Source organism: Octodon degus, unplaced genomic scaffold (assembly GCF_000260255.1).
Source record: "Octodon degus isolate 3935 unplaced genomic scaffold, OctDeg1.0 scaffold00107, whole genome shotgun sequence".
NCBI lineage: Eukaryota > Metazoa > Chordata > Mammalia > Rodentia > Octodontidae > Octodon > Octodon degus.
The window spans coordinates 2,680,309-2,694,885 of record NW_004524683.1 but is presented as its reverse complement, the minus strand read 5'-3'; the positions used below and the strand labels follow the sequence as shown (position 1 = coordinate 2,694,885).

Below are 14,577 nucleotides of genomic sequence, written 5' to 3'. Positions count from 1 at the left end.
CCCCCCACCCCATGCTGAGCCAGAGATTGAGACTGGGTGTGGTGGTGCACACCTGTAATTCGTGTGCTTGGGAGGCTAAACCAGATCATTACAAATCTGATCTGTGTAGTGAGGCCCTGTAGAACCTGTACTAAATACAAAAAAATAGAAAAATTATTTCTTCACGGAGGGTTGTGGGGATTTTTGGTTGCTGTTTTGGTTTGGCTTAGTGTGGTTTTTGTCTTTTTGAGACAGCGTATCACTATGCAGTTCAAGCTGGCCTTGAGCTCCTTTCGCAGCACTGGCTGACCTGGAACTCAGTTTTGCCTCAGCCTTCCAAGTGCTAGGATTACAGACGTGAACCACTATGCCCCGCCACATATGGTTTATATGAGCACTTTTTTGGGGGGGTGGGTTGGTGTGTCCCCCCCCCAAACCAGGGATTGAATTCAGGCCCTTGCACTTGCCAGGGAAGCACTTATTCCACTGAGCTATCTCCCTGGCCCCTGAGCACTATGAGAGAAGTTTTCATTACATTACAGTCTTAAGAAAAGTTACTATTAAAAAAAAAAAAAAAGAAAAGTTACTATTCACTGAGACATTTCAGTATCATATAATTTCCACAGGATTTTCTTTTGGTATAAATAAAGGTGTATCATAAATTAGAATCACACTCTAGGCATGGTAAACCGCTTATAATCATATAAAAAGGGCACCTGTGTGACTTGGACCCCTTCTGTAACCATGCTTACAGGCTCCAGATTTCTTGGCACAATATAAATAAAAGAATTCAAATACAATGAAGAATTGCTCTAAAAGTCAGAATAGCAGTGTGTTCTGAATGTCTGTAAAGAGTTTTGGTTGGCTATGCAAAACCCAGTATGTGGGGTCAACTGTGTAACTAATCCCATCATTTAGGACCAAAAGTAAGTTCTCAGCATTGTATGAATTGAGAAGGTTGGACTGTGTTACCAGACTACTGAGGCTGGCTTCTAGTGCTCCACAGAAGAGACTTAGAAACAGGCTGCATTCTGCCAATTGCAGGATTAAACCCATTCCTCAGCTTTGAAACAGGGCAGAATAATGAGCCTATATCCATGAGAGTAGCTAAACAGTGAACGGTTTATAAGCTACGGTGTTAACAGTGAAGTGATTTTCATAAATGAGTAGGTCCTCATGGATCTTGGTTGCCCTGTTAATTTTTATTTGTAAGGGCTTGAGTGGTGATAACTCCCAGGCATTCTTCCTGGTTGTGAGAAGGTGCCAGATGGGCTGATAATTTCACATGGGCTGTTATTGCCAGTCCTCTTAGGACTTTCTTAATATTGAATTAAAGGCTTTGAAGTTTCCTTTGAGGTAAAATGCAGTTTGTGTTTACGGCTTTTGATAAACTGGGCTCCTGATTTCCCATGAAGGCCAAAGAACACAAAATGTGAACTCAACATTTAGTCTTAGTGATTATAACTTAATCTACTGAAAGCATTCTTTTTTCTAACTTCAGTAGTTGGTGAAAGAAATACTTATTTTTTGTGAGCAAAACAAACTGGTGCTGGAGGCTTATATTCATGTTTAACCCTATGTAATCAGTTCTTCACACAGCAGCTAGAGTAATTTTAAGTGACTAGATTGGATGATGTCATTCCCTGGCTTAAGACTATCATAGCTTCCCATTGTGGTAAAAATAAAATCCAAACTCCTTAACTGGGATCAGTAGGCTTTGTGCCTGGTGAAGTGGCAAGCTCGCACCTGTCTGAGGTCTTTTTGAACTACAGACTCTGCCCTGCAGCAGGATGCTTCTCTTAGACAAAGCACATCCTTTTTATTTACTTCATGGCTCTAGTTCTTTATGTACTTGCATGCCTTCCCTATCAGAATAAGTTACTCAAGAGCAGGGCAGTAGATGCTTAAAAAGATATGGGATATTTGTTAAGTGAAGGGAAAGACAAAATAGAGAAAAGAGACTTAAGGAATCTGAAAATTTCTGCTGGAGAGAGAGCTACCATTATCCCAAGGATATTCCCACTAGAGCATAGCTCATTAAGAGTTTGGGGTTGAGAAGAAAAAAGGCAATACAAATGCCCAGTATATTCCCGTTTGTCAGGAATGTGCCAGTCATAGTTCTATAAGTTTTTGAAAGAAAGGACATAAAAGTGGGTTTATAGTGTTTTAAATCTGCCTGGTGCCCATGTTCGCAGCATAGGACCTAAGACCAGGCCAGTTGTACTTTCCTCACATTCTAAAAAGTGGTTCAGCCAGGCATGGCGATAGACACCTGTAATCCCAGCACAGGATGCTAAGGCAGGAGGTTGGTTGACTGAGTTCGAGATGAGGCTGGGCTACACAGTTCAAGGCCAGCCTAAATTACAGAGTAAGACTTCCCCCCACTTTTTAATACTTCCATTTTAGTACACATCAAGTTTACCTGAAGGGCTTGCTAAACTTCATGTTGCTATGCCTCATCCCTATAGTTTCTAGGTCTTTTATTATTATTTTTTTTTATGGTCAGCTCAGCCCACCCTGGGGGCGGGCTGTTATGGCATGTGGTGCTGGGGATCGAACCGAGGTCCCTGCATGCTTGCCTAAGCTTGCCCAAGCAGATGCTTTAGACCACTGAGCTATCTCACCAGCCCAGTTTCTAGGTCTTAGAAGTTATTTCAAGTAAGTTCCCAGATAATACTTAATATTGCTGGTTTGGAGATAGCACCATGACAACTGCTTGCCTAAGAGACAGATTTTGAGTAACAGCAGACTGACTTGTCCTTATCTGGCCTTTTCTTTTTTGCAGTAGCAGGGATTGAACCCAAAACTTGTGCTATATCCTCAGCCTTTTGATTTTTTTTTCTCCCCTTCCATTTTTTTGAGATCCTGTATTGCTAAATTGCATGGGTTGGCCTTGAAGCTGAGGCAGGTTGTTATCCTGCCTCAGCTTCCCAGAATGCTGAGCTTAACAGGTGTGCAGTACTACACTGGCTCTTTCCTGGCATTTTTAATAGGGGTTTAGGGAAAGACATCCTTCCTCACTGGCTGTAAGCTATAAGGACATGAGGGCTGAATGCCACATACCATTGCCCCTGTGAGGCTGCCAGTTCAAGAAAACAGGCCTAACCAGAAACAAAAGCAAGAGATCAAGAAGCCATAATGGCAGCATTAGAGCTCTTGATCTGGTCTCCCCCCAGGCCAGCTGTACCACTGCCTTCCCACACAGTATGTACGGACCAGTAAATTTACCGTTAGTATATTGGGGGATGAGCAATATGATTTATGCTTTTTTGGGGGGGGGGTGGAACTGGGAATTGAACTCAGACCTTTGCGCTTGCCAGGGAAGTGCTTATTCCGCTGAGCCATCTCCCCAGCCCCCAGATTCATGCTTTTTAATCTTAGGCAGTTTTACAAAAGTTGTCGTTTAAACCCCATTAGACAAACTGATTAAAATTTTAGAGTCTATGGTGGTTCAACTAAGGCTCTGTGCGTGTGCGACATTACTGGGGACTGAATCCTGCATTCTAAGCACGCTAGGCAAGCACTCTACCCCTGAGCCTAAAAGGATCTTGTTAAGTGTCCATGCAGTCCTCAAACTTGGAATCCCTTTGCCACAAACCTCTGAATCCCTGGGATTGCAGATATGTGCCACCATGATTGGCTGACCTCAGTTTTGAGTCCAGTCTCCTATTGTGAACTACCACTTGTAATTGGTGGCACTTAAAGTTGGGTGTTAGGCATGGTGGTGTATGATGCATGTAATCCCAGCTCTTGAGAGACTGAGCCAGCAGGTCACTGCAAGTTCAAGGCCCACCTGGGCTACATAGTTAGACCCTGTCTCAAAAACAACAAAAGTTAGTAGACCAGCCTTTTTTCATGCTATGGATGCATTCACAGCCTTTGCAAGAGATAACTGCAGCCCACCATCTCTAAGAGGTAGATGAAAATACTCTGGCCCAGTAGCAGAGTGCATACCCTGAGTGAAGTCCTAGGTTTAGTCCTCAGCACATAAAAGTTTTTCTTTTCTTTTGATGGACCACTTGGGCTATAGCTTATGTTTAAACTAGAAGTTTGAGTATCTTTAGTATTGTGTACCATCCAGTTTCCCAGTGTTCCTACAAATTACTCTCTTCAACTTGTACATAAGTGTGTAACACTGCAAGCCTCAGTCCAGGCCTGAAGCCCTGCCTCTGTGCAGGCTTTATTAAAACCCATCTCTCAGGCAGCTGTGTGGTCCAGAGAACCATGTTAACCGATATACCCTGTCTGTACCCTGGCAAGGGTTTCCATTGGTTCTTAGCCAGTACTTCTTCCATCTTTATCATTGGGCCAAAAAACAGTATAACATCCAGCCAATAATTTTACAGCTTGTTGAAGTTTGACAAAGTAACAATATTAATTACCATTTTCTCCAGAGCATAAGATGTCTGATATTGTAAAGTGCCTGTTAATGGAGAAAAAAATCCAATTGCTTTGAGGTGTTAGCTGTGATTAAACTAAAATGTCAACACTCATAGAGACCTTTAGTAATTGTGTGCTTTCCCAAAGGACTCTGTTACATTTTCTCACATAATAGAGTTTATACAGTGTAAGCAGTTCATAGATTGCTCATTTACAAGTAGACTTTTCTTTCAAATGAGGCTTCTTGTGCGTGTACTTACCCTGTTGCTTAACAATTAACTTTGCACCCGAGTTCAAAGGAGTTGTGCTAACCCAAGCAGAAAGGTACCTTCCTACCTTGGAAAGCCGCGTCTGCAGGTAGGAGGTGGCATTCCTGTTTGGTGCTTTGGCTTTCCCATTTTCAGCAGTAGACAGAACCCACTTAAAGGCATCTGTTAAACTTTATATTGAAAGCACAAGGAAACTGCACAGCTTGTAACCTCAGCACAGAGGGAGGCCAAGGCAGGAAGACTGCAAATTCAGGCCCCGCCTGTCTTAAAAAAATAAGGCTGTGGATATAGCTCAGTGATAGCCCCTGAATTTAATCCCTGGTACCACATTCAGACAATAAAAATAAAGCAAGGAAATTATTGTTTATCCCTCATCTTTGAGTTGGTGAACTAGGGAGTAATTCCAGAGAAAAGTGGATTTAATTTCTTGTGTCCAGTAGTCTGACATCAGTCTGGGGCTTTCTGAAAACGTTACAGTGCCCTTCTTAACCTGCTGCGAATCTTCCACATGGGCCTCAGCCAAGTCCTGGGTTGATACTGGCCTCTTAGAGGCCTAGCTTTTATGTCAGCTTGTGGCTTTTTGCTGTGAATGGCGATAACTGTCTTGGAAGCCTTCCCATTCTGACTTAGATAAGGAAATGGGGAAACTTGCCGGTGTGTGGGAGAGCTGATAGGAACCAGCGCCCTGCCAGGCAGAGAGCCGGTGCCCAGTGAGAGGCTGAGGGAGACTTGCCAAGGGCATGTTCAGATCATGTTACATAGTTGCTTCCCTGACAACTGGGTTCATCTGTGTGGCATGGTACTTGGACACTGAGTATTCCTTGCGCTACACTTCCTGCCTACTGCAGAGCCCTTCCCCCACCCCATCCCACTGCCATTTAAGAAGCCAGTTCCATGTGTTTGAAATGCATGGGAATGCAAGCACGTATTGAGAAAGGTTACCTCATTTTGCAGATGAAAACCCAGAAAAAGACTTGACCAGAGTTAGAACTTACACTGTAGCAAGGAGGAAAGAATCTCAAACTCTTCTAAATTGCTAGCTTTCAGAGGGGAACTTTTTCCAAGGACAAAGCCAAGATTAGAATTCAGACCTTCCTGTTTGTAAGCCAAAAACACCTGATCATCTGACTGTAGAACACATGTGCTGGGAAAGTCTGCGCTGTTAAGCAACTGCCAGGAATAACTCAAGTACACTGGAGGCCCATGACAAGCTTTTTCTTAGCTTCAGAGTCCCCTGTGTAAGGGAAGCATGTGGTGGTGCTGGTGGTGAAACCTAATGGTTTCACTCTTGAACATATTTTCAGTAGACTATCTCAGCAACTGCAGGGCAGCAGAGGTAAAAGTGACATGGGCTGATTAGCAGCAACAGGACAGCAGCGACAAATGTTGGCAAGGAAGCTATCCTGAGAAATTTTTAAATAAAAACAAAGCCACCTGCAGTGAACATTCAGATAAAGGGCTGTGTTTTGTTTTCTTGTGAACTGCATTTTGTAAATCATATGCCATGACCAGCCTGTCTTTGGCTGAGCAGTTCACAGCACCCTGTGGAGCCCGCTCCAGTTCAGCACCCTGTCCCACCCCTGCAGTCTGGGAACAGCCTCATGGCAATCCAGACTTTGGAGAAAGCTTGCAAAAATCTTGCTCTCTGTAAGGGACATTCCTTTGACTTGTTCTGGCAAAATAAGACATCTTCATGGCATTTCTAGTCTCAAAGTATGAACTACAAAGGGTGATCATGCAGGCATTTGATTTTTTCCTGTGAACTTCATTTACCTATAACCCATGACTTTTATCTCATTCACAGGAGTCGAATTGATTATGTAGTAACCACAGATCCTCTGGGCCTTCCCCAGGTCTCCAAAGGGTTTGCTGTGCCCTGTATGGTGGCCTGCAGCTGCAATCCCAGCAACTCACGAGGCCATCAAGATGATGACACATTCACAGCATGACCCTATCTTGAAAAAATAGAAAGGCCTGAGCATGTAGCTCAGTGATAGACTGCACTGGGCTCAACTCCTAGTACCACGAAACAAGATTGCTTGCTGAGTAACATGAATTCAGGTGTTTGGGAGACACATTTTCACAGATGAGTATTTTTGCTGCATACATGATTTTACACTGACATAAGTGAATGATAAAACTTGGTGTTGGTCACTTAGAGTTCTTTGTCCCAGGGGTTACAAATTCAGATGCTGGGGGAGACCTGCCTAGCAAGCACAAGGTCCCAAGTTCAATCTTTAGTACAGGAAAAAAAAATTCAGGCCATATTCAGGGCCAGAAAAGTAGCAAGTCTTTAAAGTAACATCTATTTTGTTCTAATAGATTCCTGTCTAGTGGAAATTAAGGCTCAGTCTTGCCAAATTGGAGACCAGAAACCAGATTCTTTTGTGAAATTTCACTTTTAAATGTTGACAACTTAATGAAAAAAAACTTCACATACATGCCATGTCATCTAAATAGACCATGTGACTTCTAATCAAGACTTTCTGCCCTACCCAAGAATTAAAGCTACACATATGTTACCGAAGCATGTGGCATGATCTCTTAAGGGCATAAATTTTATTAAATACTATCTCTTAACTGAAAAAGCTAATACAACAGGCCAAGAATAACTTCTGTTTCTAAGAAAAAACCAGTAAATGTGCCTTTGAGTGCAGCAAGAATGCTTGATGCCTCTCAGATGATTCCGGGGGTTTCAGTCTGGCAGAGAGCAAGGTGCAGATTGGTTCCTGAGAAACCGCCCTTACCCTCAGTGTTCCTGGCGTTGGTGCACACAGGGCCACGCAGCTTTGCTGTCCAGCCTGGGCATCCCTGTTCTCTATTCATAGAGACTGATTTTTCTACTGATGGGTTCAAGTTTCATCTGACTGAAAACACTTATTTGGTTTTTAAAATTGGAACGTTACAAAGGGAGTGAAATGAACTATGAGAAGTAAGGTGGTAGATATCCGTGTGCGATCTCTGTGTCTAACCCCCAGGAGCTTTGAAATTTCCCCAGATCCTTCTAGTCTTAGAAGTTGAGACCTTGCTAAGGTTTGAAACACAGTTTGGCCTTCGGTATCATGTAAAAAGATTTACCTTCAGATTAGTATGGGTGAAAGCAAAGATTTACAGGTTTTTTGTTTTTGTTTTTGTTTTTTTAAGCCAATCAATGTATTTCAAGAGAAAATGTAAACTTTATACATTCTCTTATGCGTCACAGTGAAAAACAAGTACCCATAAGTACCCGTATATGTGATAGGGCAGGAAGAGGGCTCCACCTGCTCTGCCCTTGGCAAAGGCCTGTGGCCACCTGGTGAAACACCAGCTTTGCCTTTGCTCGGATGTCCTGGAGCCATCCCACTGGAGCACCAGTGGACCCCAAGGGGAGGGCAAAGCAGGAGGAGGGGATCTTTTGAAATGTTTCCAGGAGTTCTGTCCAGTGTCTCTGTCCGTTGTCCAGCCCAGGAGTGCTGCGCAAAGCTACAAGGACACTGACGAGACTATGGATCTGTTACCATTCTCCAAGGAAGACTTGGCTTGGAGTGTGGCTGCCTGGATCCGAAAATGCGTCCTTGACTCCATGGAGTAATTCTTGTAGTTTTGCCTAGAAATGAGCAGAGAATCAGACATGTGCTTTTTACTCCTGAAGGTCTTCTCTTCCATTTGAGTTGTGTGAGGACCCCACCGCCACTGCCAGCCAAGGAGGAGGCTGAAGTCCCCGTGCTGTCCAAAGAACAAGCTGAGCCCTATCCAGTAGAAGGACTGACCAACAGGGTGTGTGGCCCCACACCTCTCAAGCAGCAGCCTCAGGAGAGAGCCATGATCTATAAGCAGCCCTGCAGCTGGGTGCTGTGACCCTCAGCAACTCACTATCTGCTTCTGGGATTATAAACTGTTCATTTTGAAACGCAGGAGGCAGCTTTCCCAGGGTGGGTGGAAGCTGTGTGCTGGGGAAATGGGCCTGGCACTGGAACTCCACACGGCCGCTGCTGTCTGGGCTCTTCCACCCCCAGCCAGTGCTAAACTTGGAGCGAGGGACAGATGGAGGTGACCTAAGGCTTACTTGGCAGATTCCAGGAGTTTGATGGCCTCTTCGTTTCTACCCTGTTCCATAAATAGGAGGGCCAGCTCCAGTAGGGCATTTGGGATCAAGTAGTGGTCATATTTAATCTTCTTTTCACTGTAAAACAGGAGATGGCTCACAGGCTTTGCTCCTTGAGGTCCTTCTCTGGAGCCTTCCCAGGAGTCCGTGTGAGAATTTCCTGTGCTAAATTCCAATTTGGGAATGTTCCTACTGGCCAGCCTTTGAAATCCTGGTGCCATCCTGCATCCCAGGCCTCAGCTCATCGAATGGCTCCAGTCATGTCCTTAGCTTACTCTCCCACCTCAGACCCCACCTTCCCCCCCACAAGGTTGCATGGCTTATGACAGGGTCAAGTGGGAGGCTCTGATTTGGCCTCCTCTCTAGAGCTGCTCCAGAAATAAAACCCCAGGCTGCCCTGCCTAGGGTCCTCCCCTGCTCCCCACACAGGATGGAAAGGCTAGCTGCCTAAATACAGCATCTGGGCCCTTTCTCAATCCAAGCTTCCTTATTCCATCTTCAACCCTTTCCTCATTGCAGCTACATCCAGACAGGGAAGGACCTTCCTCACTACACCTCAACCTCCCAAGTCTTTCCTGTGTCCAGGCGTTGCATAAGCTGTACCCAGTCTACTTAAAACTTTCTCCCTGCTTTTCTGTGCTGGATAAACTTCACAGTTGAAGTGTTGGCCCTGGAGAGCCAGGCGTGGTAGGGCACCACCCTGTAATCCCAGCACTGGGGAGGCTGAAGCAGGAGGATCATGCAAAGTTAGAGGCCAGCCTAGACTACACAGTGAGACCCTGTCTCAAAAAAACGAAACAAAATGTTGGCCCTGGGGAGCTTTCTCAGTTATCTCCTATCAGATTTAGGTCCTTCCTCCAGGCAATTTGTGTCCCCTCTAGTTCCTTTAAGGACAACTCCAAGGGTGCTAGATTGGGTTGATAGAACTGTGGCAGCAAGGGTGTAGTTGCTGCCCCACGGGAAATGCCATGATGGCTTCCTCAGGCAGGCAGGCAGGCAGGCAGCAGCTCTGGGCCAGCTGGGACTGAACAGTCTGTGCCAACACAGGTCCTAGTATGGCAGTGAGTGGAGCCGCTGGGGCAGCCACTGTGGTGGGCGTGAGGATGAAGGAGCCCTGGAAATGCTTCCAGGAGACGCAGGCCCAGTGGGAGGAGGCAGGGCACTTACTTAGCAGCAATGCTCCTGAAATTCTCTTCGGCCTCCTGGACCCGGCCCAGGTATTTGAGACACAGGCCTTTCAACAGCTTCACCAGGCACTCATCATCTACAGAGTACTCGTTCTCTGAGAAGGGCAAGCAAGAAGTGAGGCTTGCTCATTCTGCCACAGTTACCAGGGACCTGCTCTGCAGGGCCCAGCACACAGGCAATCGGCCATGGGCCCTGTCCCCAGGAAACTCTCATCTGAGGACAGACAGATGCATGGAGTGTGCCTTAGACTACCTGAGGGAAGCCCAGGGGCTGTGGGGGCCTGGAGGCCTTGACCAGGGGACGCTGCTGCTTGGAGTTGACATTGGAACTCAACACAGTAAGACAAGGGATAGTTAGCAGGGGGAGAGGGGAAGGAAGGCACTTGCAGAGGGAAGCTCCAGCTGTAGAGACCTACTCTGGCAGGCGCAAGGGCCTGCGTGCAGTCACCTGGGCACTTGGCCAGCACTGCTTCAGCCTTGGTGATGATTTCGAGCATCCCATCCGTGAGTTCCGGCTGCTTCCCAATCACAGCATAGCCGTTCCAGATGTACATCATTTCCTGGGGGAAGGGGAGTGAGACAAGTCAGCCCTGGATTTTGCCTCACCCAGGCCTCTGTTTTTCATCTGTAAGATGGACAGTTCAGATCAGAGCGTTTTCAAAGGCTGCCTTAGCTATAATCTTCTGAGACCAGTCTCAGCTTGGCCTACATGGGCTTCAAGGGATTCTGGAGGGAACTTCATCCCTTATGACTGAGGTCTTACCCTACTTCTGTGAGCATTTAACTTGGGCCAGCATCCTGATCCCTCTTTGGAGCTGCCTACATTTCTCCCTCATTTTCTGCTCAGGGTGTCCCTGGGTGCTACTGCGTCCTCTCTCAACCTCTCTCCATCCTTTGAGGACCAAGCCATGCCCACCCCCTCTAGGAAGTCTTCCTCCTTGCTCCAATTAGCAATAATGAAACACTTTAGGACAAAAACTCTGCCAGCCTCTCTCCCACACCAAGGGATGGGTACAGTCATGGAAGCTCACCTTCCATTTCCTGTAGGAACAAGTTAGCATGCTGAGAACTGAAAACCACATCTAGTCACCCCTCACCTGCCTTCCCCCCCCCTCCCCTGGCCTCAACAGCCAGGAAGCTGAAGGTATTGCATGAATTCTTATTCACAGTAATTCTCTCAGCTCATATGAGCATTTCCTAAGTGATCTAATAGATGTGAGCATGACTTGTATGAAGTTCTACAAAGACACTTGTTATATTCTAGGGAGGGAATATAAGTTTAGACCATTATTTCTCAAATTGTCTGGGGTCCCAAGTGAGTAAATGTCTCATTAAAAAGATTTGGGGGGCGGCAGGGAAATAGCTCAGTAGAATAAGCGCCTGCCTGGCAAGCGCAAGGGCCTGAGTTCAATCCCTGGTTCTGCCAAAAAAAAAAAAAAAAAAAAAAAAAGTAAATAAATAAATAAATAAATAAATAAAAAAGATTTGGGGATCTGTGCCCAAAAGGGGAAAAAGCAAATATATAAGTTCTTCTGAAGATTCACAAGCAGATTAGCATGTAAAGCTGCCCCAATTTTGTTAGGCCTGTCTTTCCCAAGCATTTACTCATGGAAAACCCTTCTCTCTTTTTTTTTTTTTTCCGGAACCAGGGATTGAACTCAGGCCCTTGTGCTTGCCAGGCGCTTATTCTACTGAGCCATCTCCCTGGTTCTATCATGGAAAACCATTTCCTACCTAAGTAGTATTTTTTTCAGATTACAGTTTGAAATATGTTTCCTTAAATTTTTGGTACAGTTATATCTCCTGCCCTTCCTACAATAACTCCTTCTCCATTTGATAGGAACAATGCTATTGTTTGTTTTATTCATTCATTTGGTTTTTGAGACAGGGTCTCACTATAGTCTAGGCTGGCCTCAAACTCATGGTGATTCTCCTGCCTCAGCCTCCCAAGTGCTGGGATTACAGGTGTGCACCACCACACCCGGCTGTATACTGTACAGTGTAAACTGTAAGGTATTTTAAAACTTACCCAGAAATATTCAGAATAAAAGATTTAAATAAAATCCCATATAAAAAGTTTAACATTTACAAAATTTTGTCGCATTTTATCAGTAAATTCTCAGAACTGCTTTATTAAATGGGCATGATTCATATGCTTACATTCATTTTATATTGAGGAAAGAGGGAACTTAGCGAAGGTTATACACAGGACCAGAAAGGTGCATTTCTGGGCAGGCCTATTCTTTGCTGGCTGCCTTACTGAGTAGCAGCAGCACTGAGCAGCTGGAAGCACCTCTGATGCCTGCTCAGATCAGGCCTGGAGTTAGCCGCCACAGTGGCTCGGAGCACAGGCTCTGGAGCCAGCTGCTGAACAAATTCTGTTGCTCCAGCTCGCATGTTGGGACAGTCAGCTCATCTTCCTAGTTGCCTATTAGGCCTCAGTACTTCTGTTAGGTGTTATTTGCTCAAAGTTGAGTCTGACATGGGCTGGGACTGCAGCCCTCAGAAAAAGTCAGTCTGTCGAGGGAGGGACAGTGTGAACCTCTGCTATCCTCATGTGACAAAACTGGAATAGATGTCAGACAACACAGACAGCTGGTGAGCTCTCTGCCTGGAGGCCAGAGTGGCCTGCCCAGGAAAGCAGCTATTTCTGAGCTGAGGAACCTGCAGCTCTGCTGTCTGGACACCCACCTTCCATGACCACCCTGGGGCAGAGCCCTGCTCACCTCTGCCCTGCCCCTCTTCTAGTCCCAGGTGAATTGTGAAGCCCTTTCCAAGCCCTGAGGCCCAACATCTTTTTCCCTTATCCACCACCCTCCAGGCAGTGGCTACCAACCAATTGCTAAAACCCCCACTCCAGGCCAGTCCACAAAGCCTACTCACCAGAGCAGGGATTGGCAATGAGACAGGGTTGGGGGAGAGGTAGCGCCTCGACTTCCGAATGGCAAACTTCTCCGTGGGCAGTGATTTCCCAGCAATCTTGAGCTTCAGGCCAGGCACGGCTCTGGGAAAGAGAAGGGGAGGTTAGGAGAGGATGAGAAAAAGCAAGAGAGGAATGAGCGTTCCCAGCCTACCCCGCTTATGTGGGACTCAGTTTCCCTATCTGTATGGTGAGCATTGGCCTCTAAAGAGCCTTCCAGGTGAGAAACAGCCTTTGGCTCTGTTCTTATAGGACTTGTCCCATACCTTGACCACTTCCTGACTGCAGAAGGGACCCCAAAACTGGCAGGCTGGACCAGACACCCCAGGCCTGCCCTGCCCCTCAGCTATTTCCCCAACTTTCAGGCCTCATTTCCTAGGAGGGCCCAACAGAAGTCCAATCCTAGTGTCACACAGGGGACTTAACACCCAGAGAAAGGGTGGGGCCCACCCGCCTAGACCAAACAGCTCCATCCCAAATTGACTCTGGCTTCATACAATGCCTCTGCCTCTCCAAGGGCAGAATAAAATGCTGTTGGGCAGCTCCACACCAGGAGCCTCGCCCACCAGCTCCAACTCCTGCCAGTCACTGGGTGTGGTTGTAATCTCTGGCCTGGGCCACTTAGGCTCAGGAAACAGCTGGGCCTAGGGGTGATGACACCCCAAATTCCTTGTCTGCTAATGTAGCATAGAGCCCCTCATAGCTCATGTTGGTAAAGACACCTATGCCTACCCTCCCAGGCTTTTTTTTTTTTTTTTTGTCTTTTTAAGACAGGGTTTTGATATGCAGGCTGAAATTGAGCTCATTTTATAGCCCAGACTGATCTCAAACTCACAAAGAGTTTGGGCTTACAGTGCATGTGCCACCATACCTGGCTGCTCACAGGCTTTCTGGGAGGTTCTGTGAGATGGAGACATGGAGTTCACTGTAGCAGCAGGCATCCCACAGATGAGGAGCACCCTATTATTGGAACAACAGTAGCCCAGGGAGCTCCTGTTACACCCACTTCCAGGTCTGCAAATTGGGACTGAGGAACCTCACCATGACTGGAGGAGTGCGCCAGGCTTCATTGTCACTGCTGAGCTTTCCCGAGGACTTCCCTGACCCTCTCAATGCAAACAGGTGGCAGAAAAAATGGTAGCAGCACCCTGGGTGACAACTCTCTGGCTTCCCAGTTTTAAGAAGGTTCTTCCCTTCCAGCACTGGGGATTAAATCCAGCTCTTTTTGTACCGGGTCTCACTACACAGCTCAAACTTGTAGTAATCCTGTTTTCAGCCTCCCTAGCACTGGGATTACAGGCATGCCCCACCATTGCTGGATCTCAGTGGCTGGCACAGCATTTGGTGCGGGGGGTGGGGGGGAGATAGAACTATGGTCCCTGCACTTGCCTAAATAGGCACTTAGTCCACTGAGCTATCTCAAGCCCCTGGTTCCCCCCTTTTTTTTGGTAGAATCTCACTAAGTCACTGAATTCCCTAGGCTAGGCTTGAACTTGTGATCATCCTGACTCAACCTCCCAGATTGCTATAATTACAGACACCACACATGGTTTAGCAGGCTCTTTAAAACACATTTTCTTGGGCTGAGGAGATAGCTCAGTAGAATAAGCGCTTGCCTGGCAAGCACAGGGGCTGAGTTCAATCCTTGGTTCCACCCCCCCCAAAAAAAAAAAATGGGTATTCAGAGTCTCACTACTAGATCAGACTTGTAGGCAGCCTCCCAAGAGCTGGGAATGCAAGTGTGCGCCACCACGCCCA

The 14,577-nt window shown here is 46.4% G+C and overlaps 1 protein-coding gene across 8 annotated transcripts in view; it reads right to left on the bottom strand.

The window, feature by feature from the left end:
- Positions 1-7,210: 7,210 nt before the first annotated feature.
- Positions 7,211-14,577, bottom strand: part of Ttc39a (tetratricopeptide repeat domain 39A) — a 36,846-nt gene continuing 29,479 nt past the window's right edge. For all 8 annotated transcript variants that reach the window (XM_023724265.1, XM_023724267.1, XM_023724264.1 and 5 more), the window contains 5 exons: positions 12,783-12,903; positions 10,348-10,459; positions 9,880-9,994; positions 8,674-8,790; positions 7,211-8,214 (listed from right to left, as the gene is read on the bottom strand). In XM_023724265.1, the coding sequence (XP_023580033.1) occupies positions 8,091-8,214; positions 8,674-8,790; positions 9,880-9,994; positions 10,348-10,459; positions 12,783-12,903 (589 nt within the window). In that variant the 3' untranslated portion in view covers positions 7,211-8,090. The remainder of the gene's footprint in view (positions 8,215-8,673; positions 8,791-9,879; positions 9,995-10,347; positions 10,460-12,782; positions 12,904-14,577) is intronic.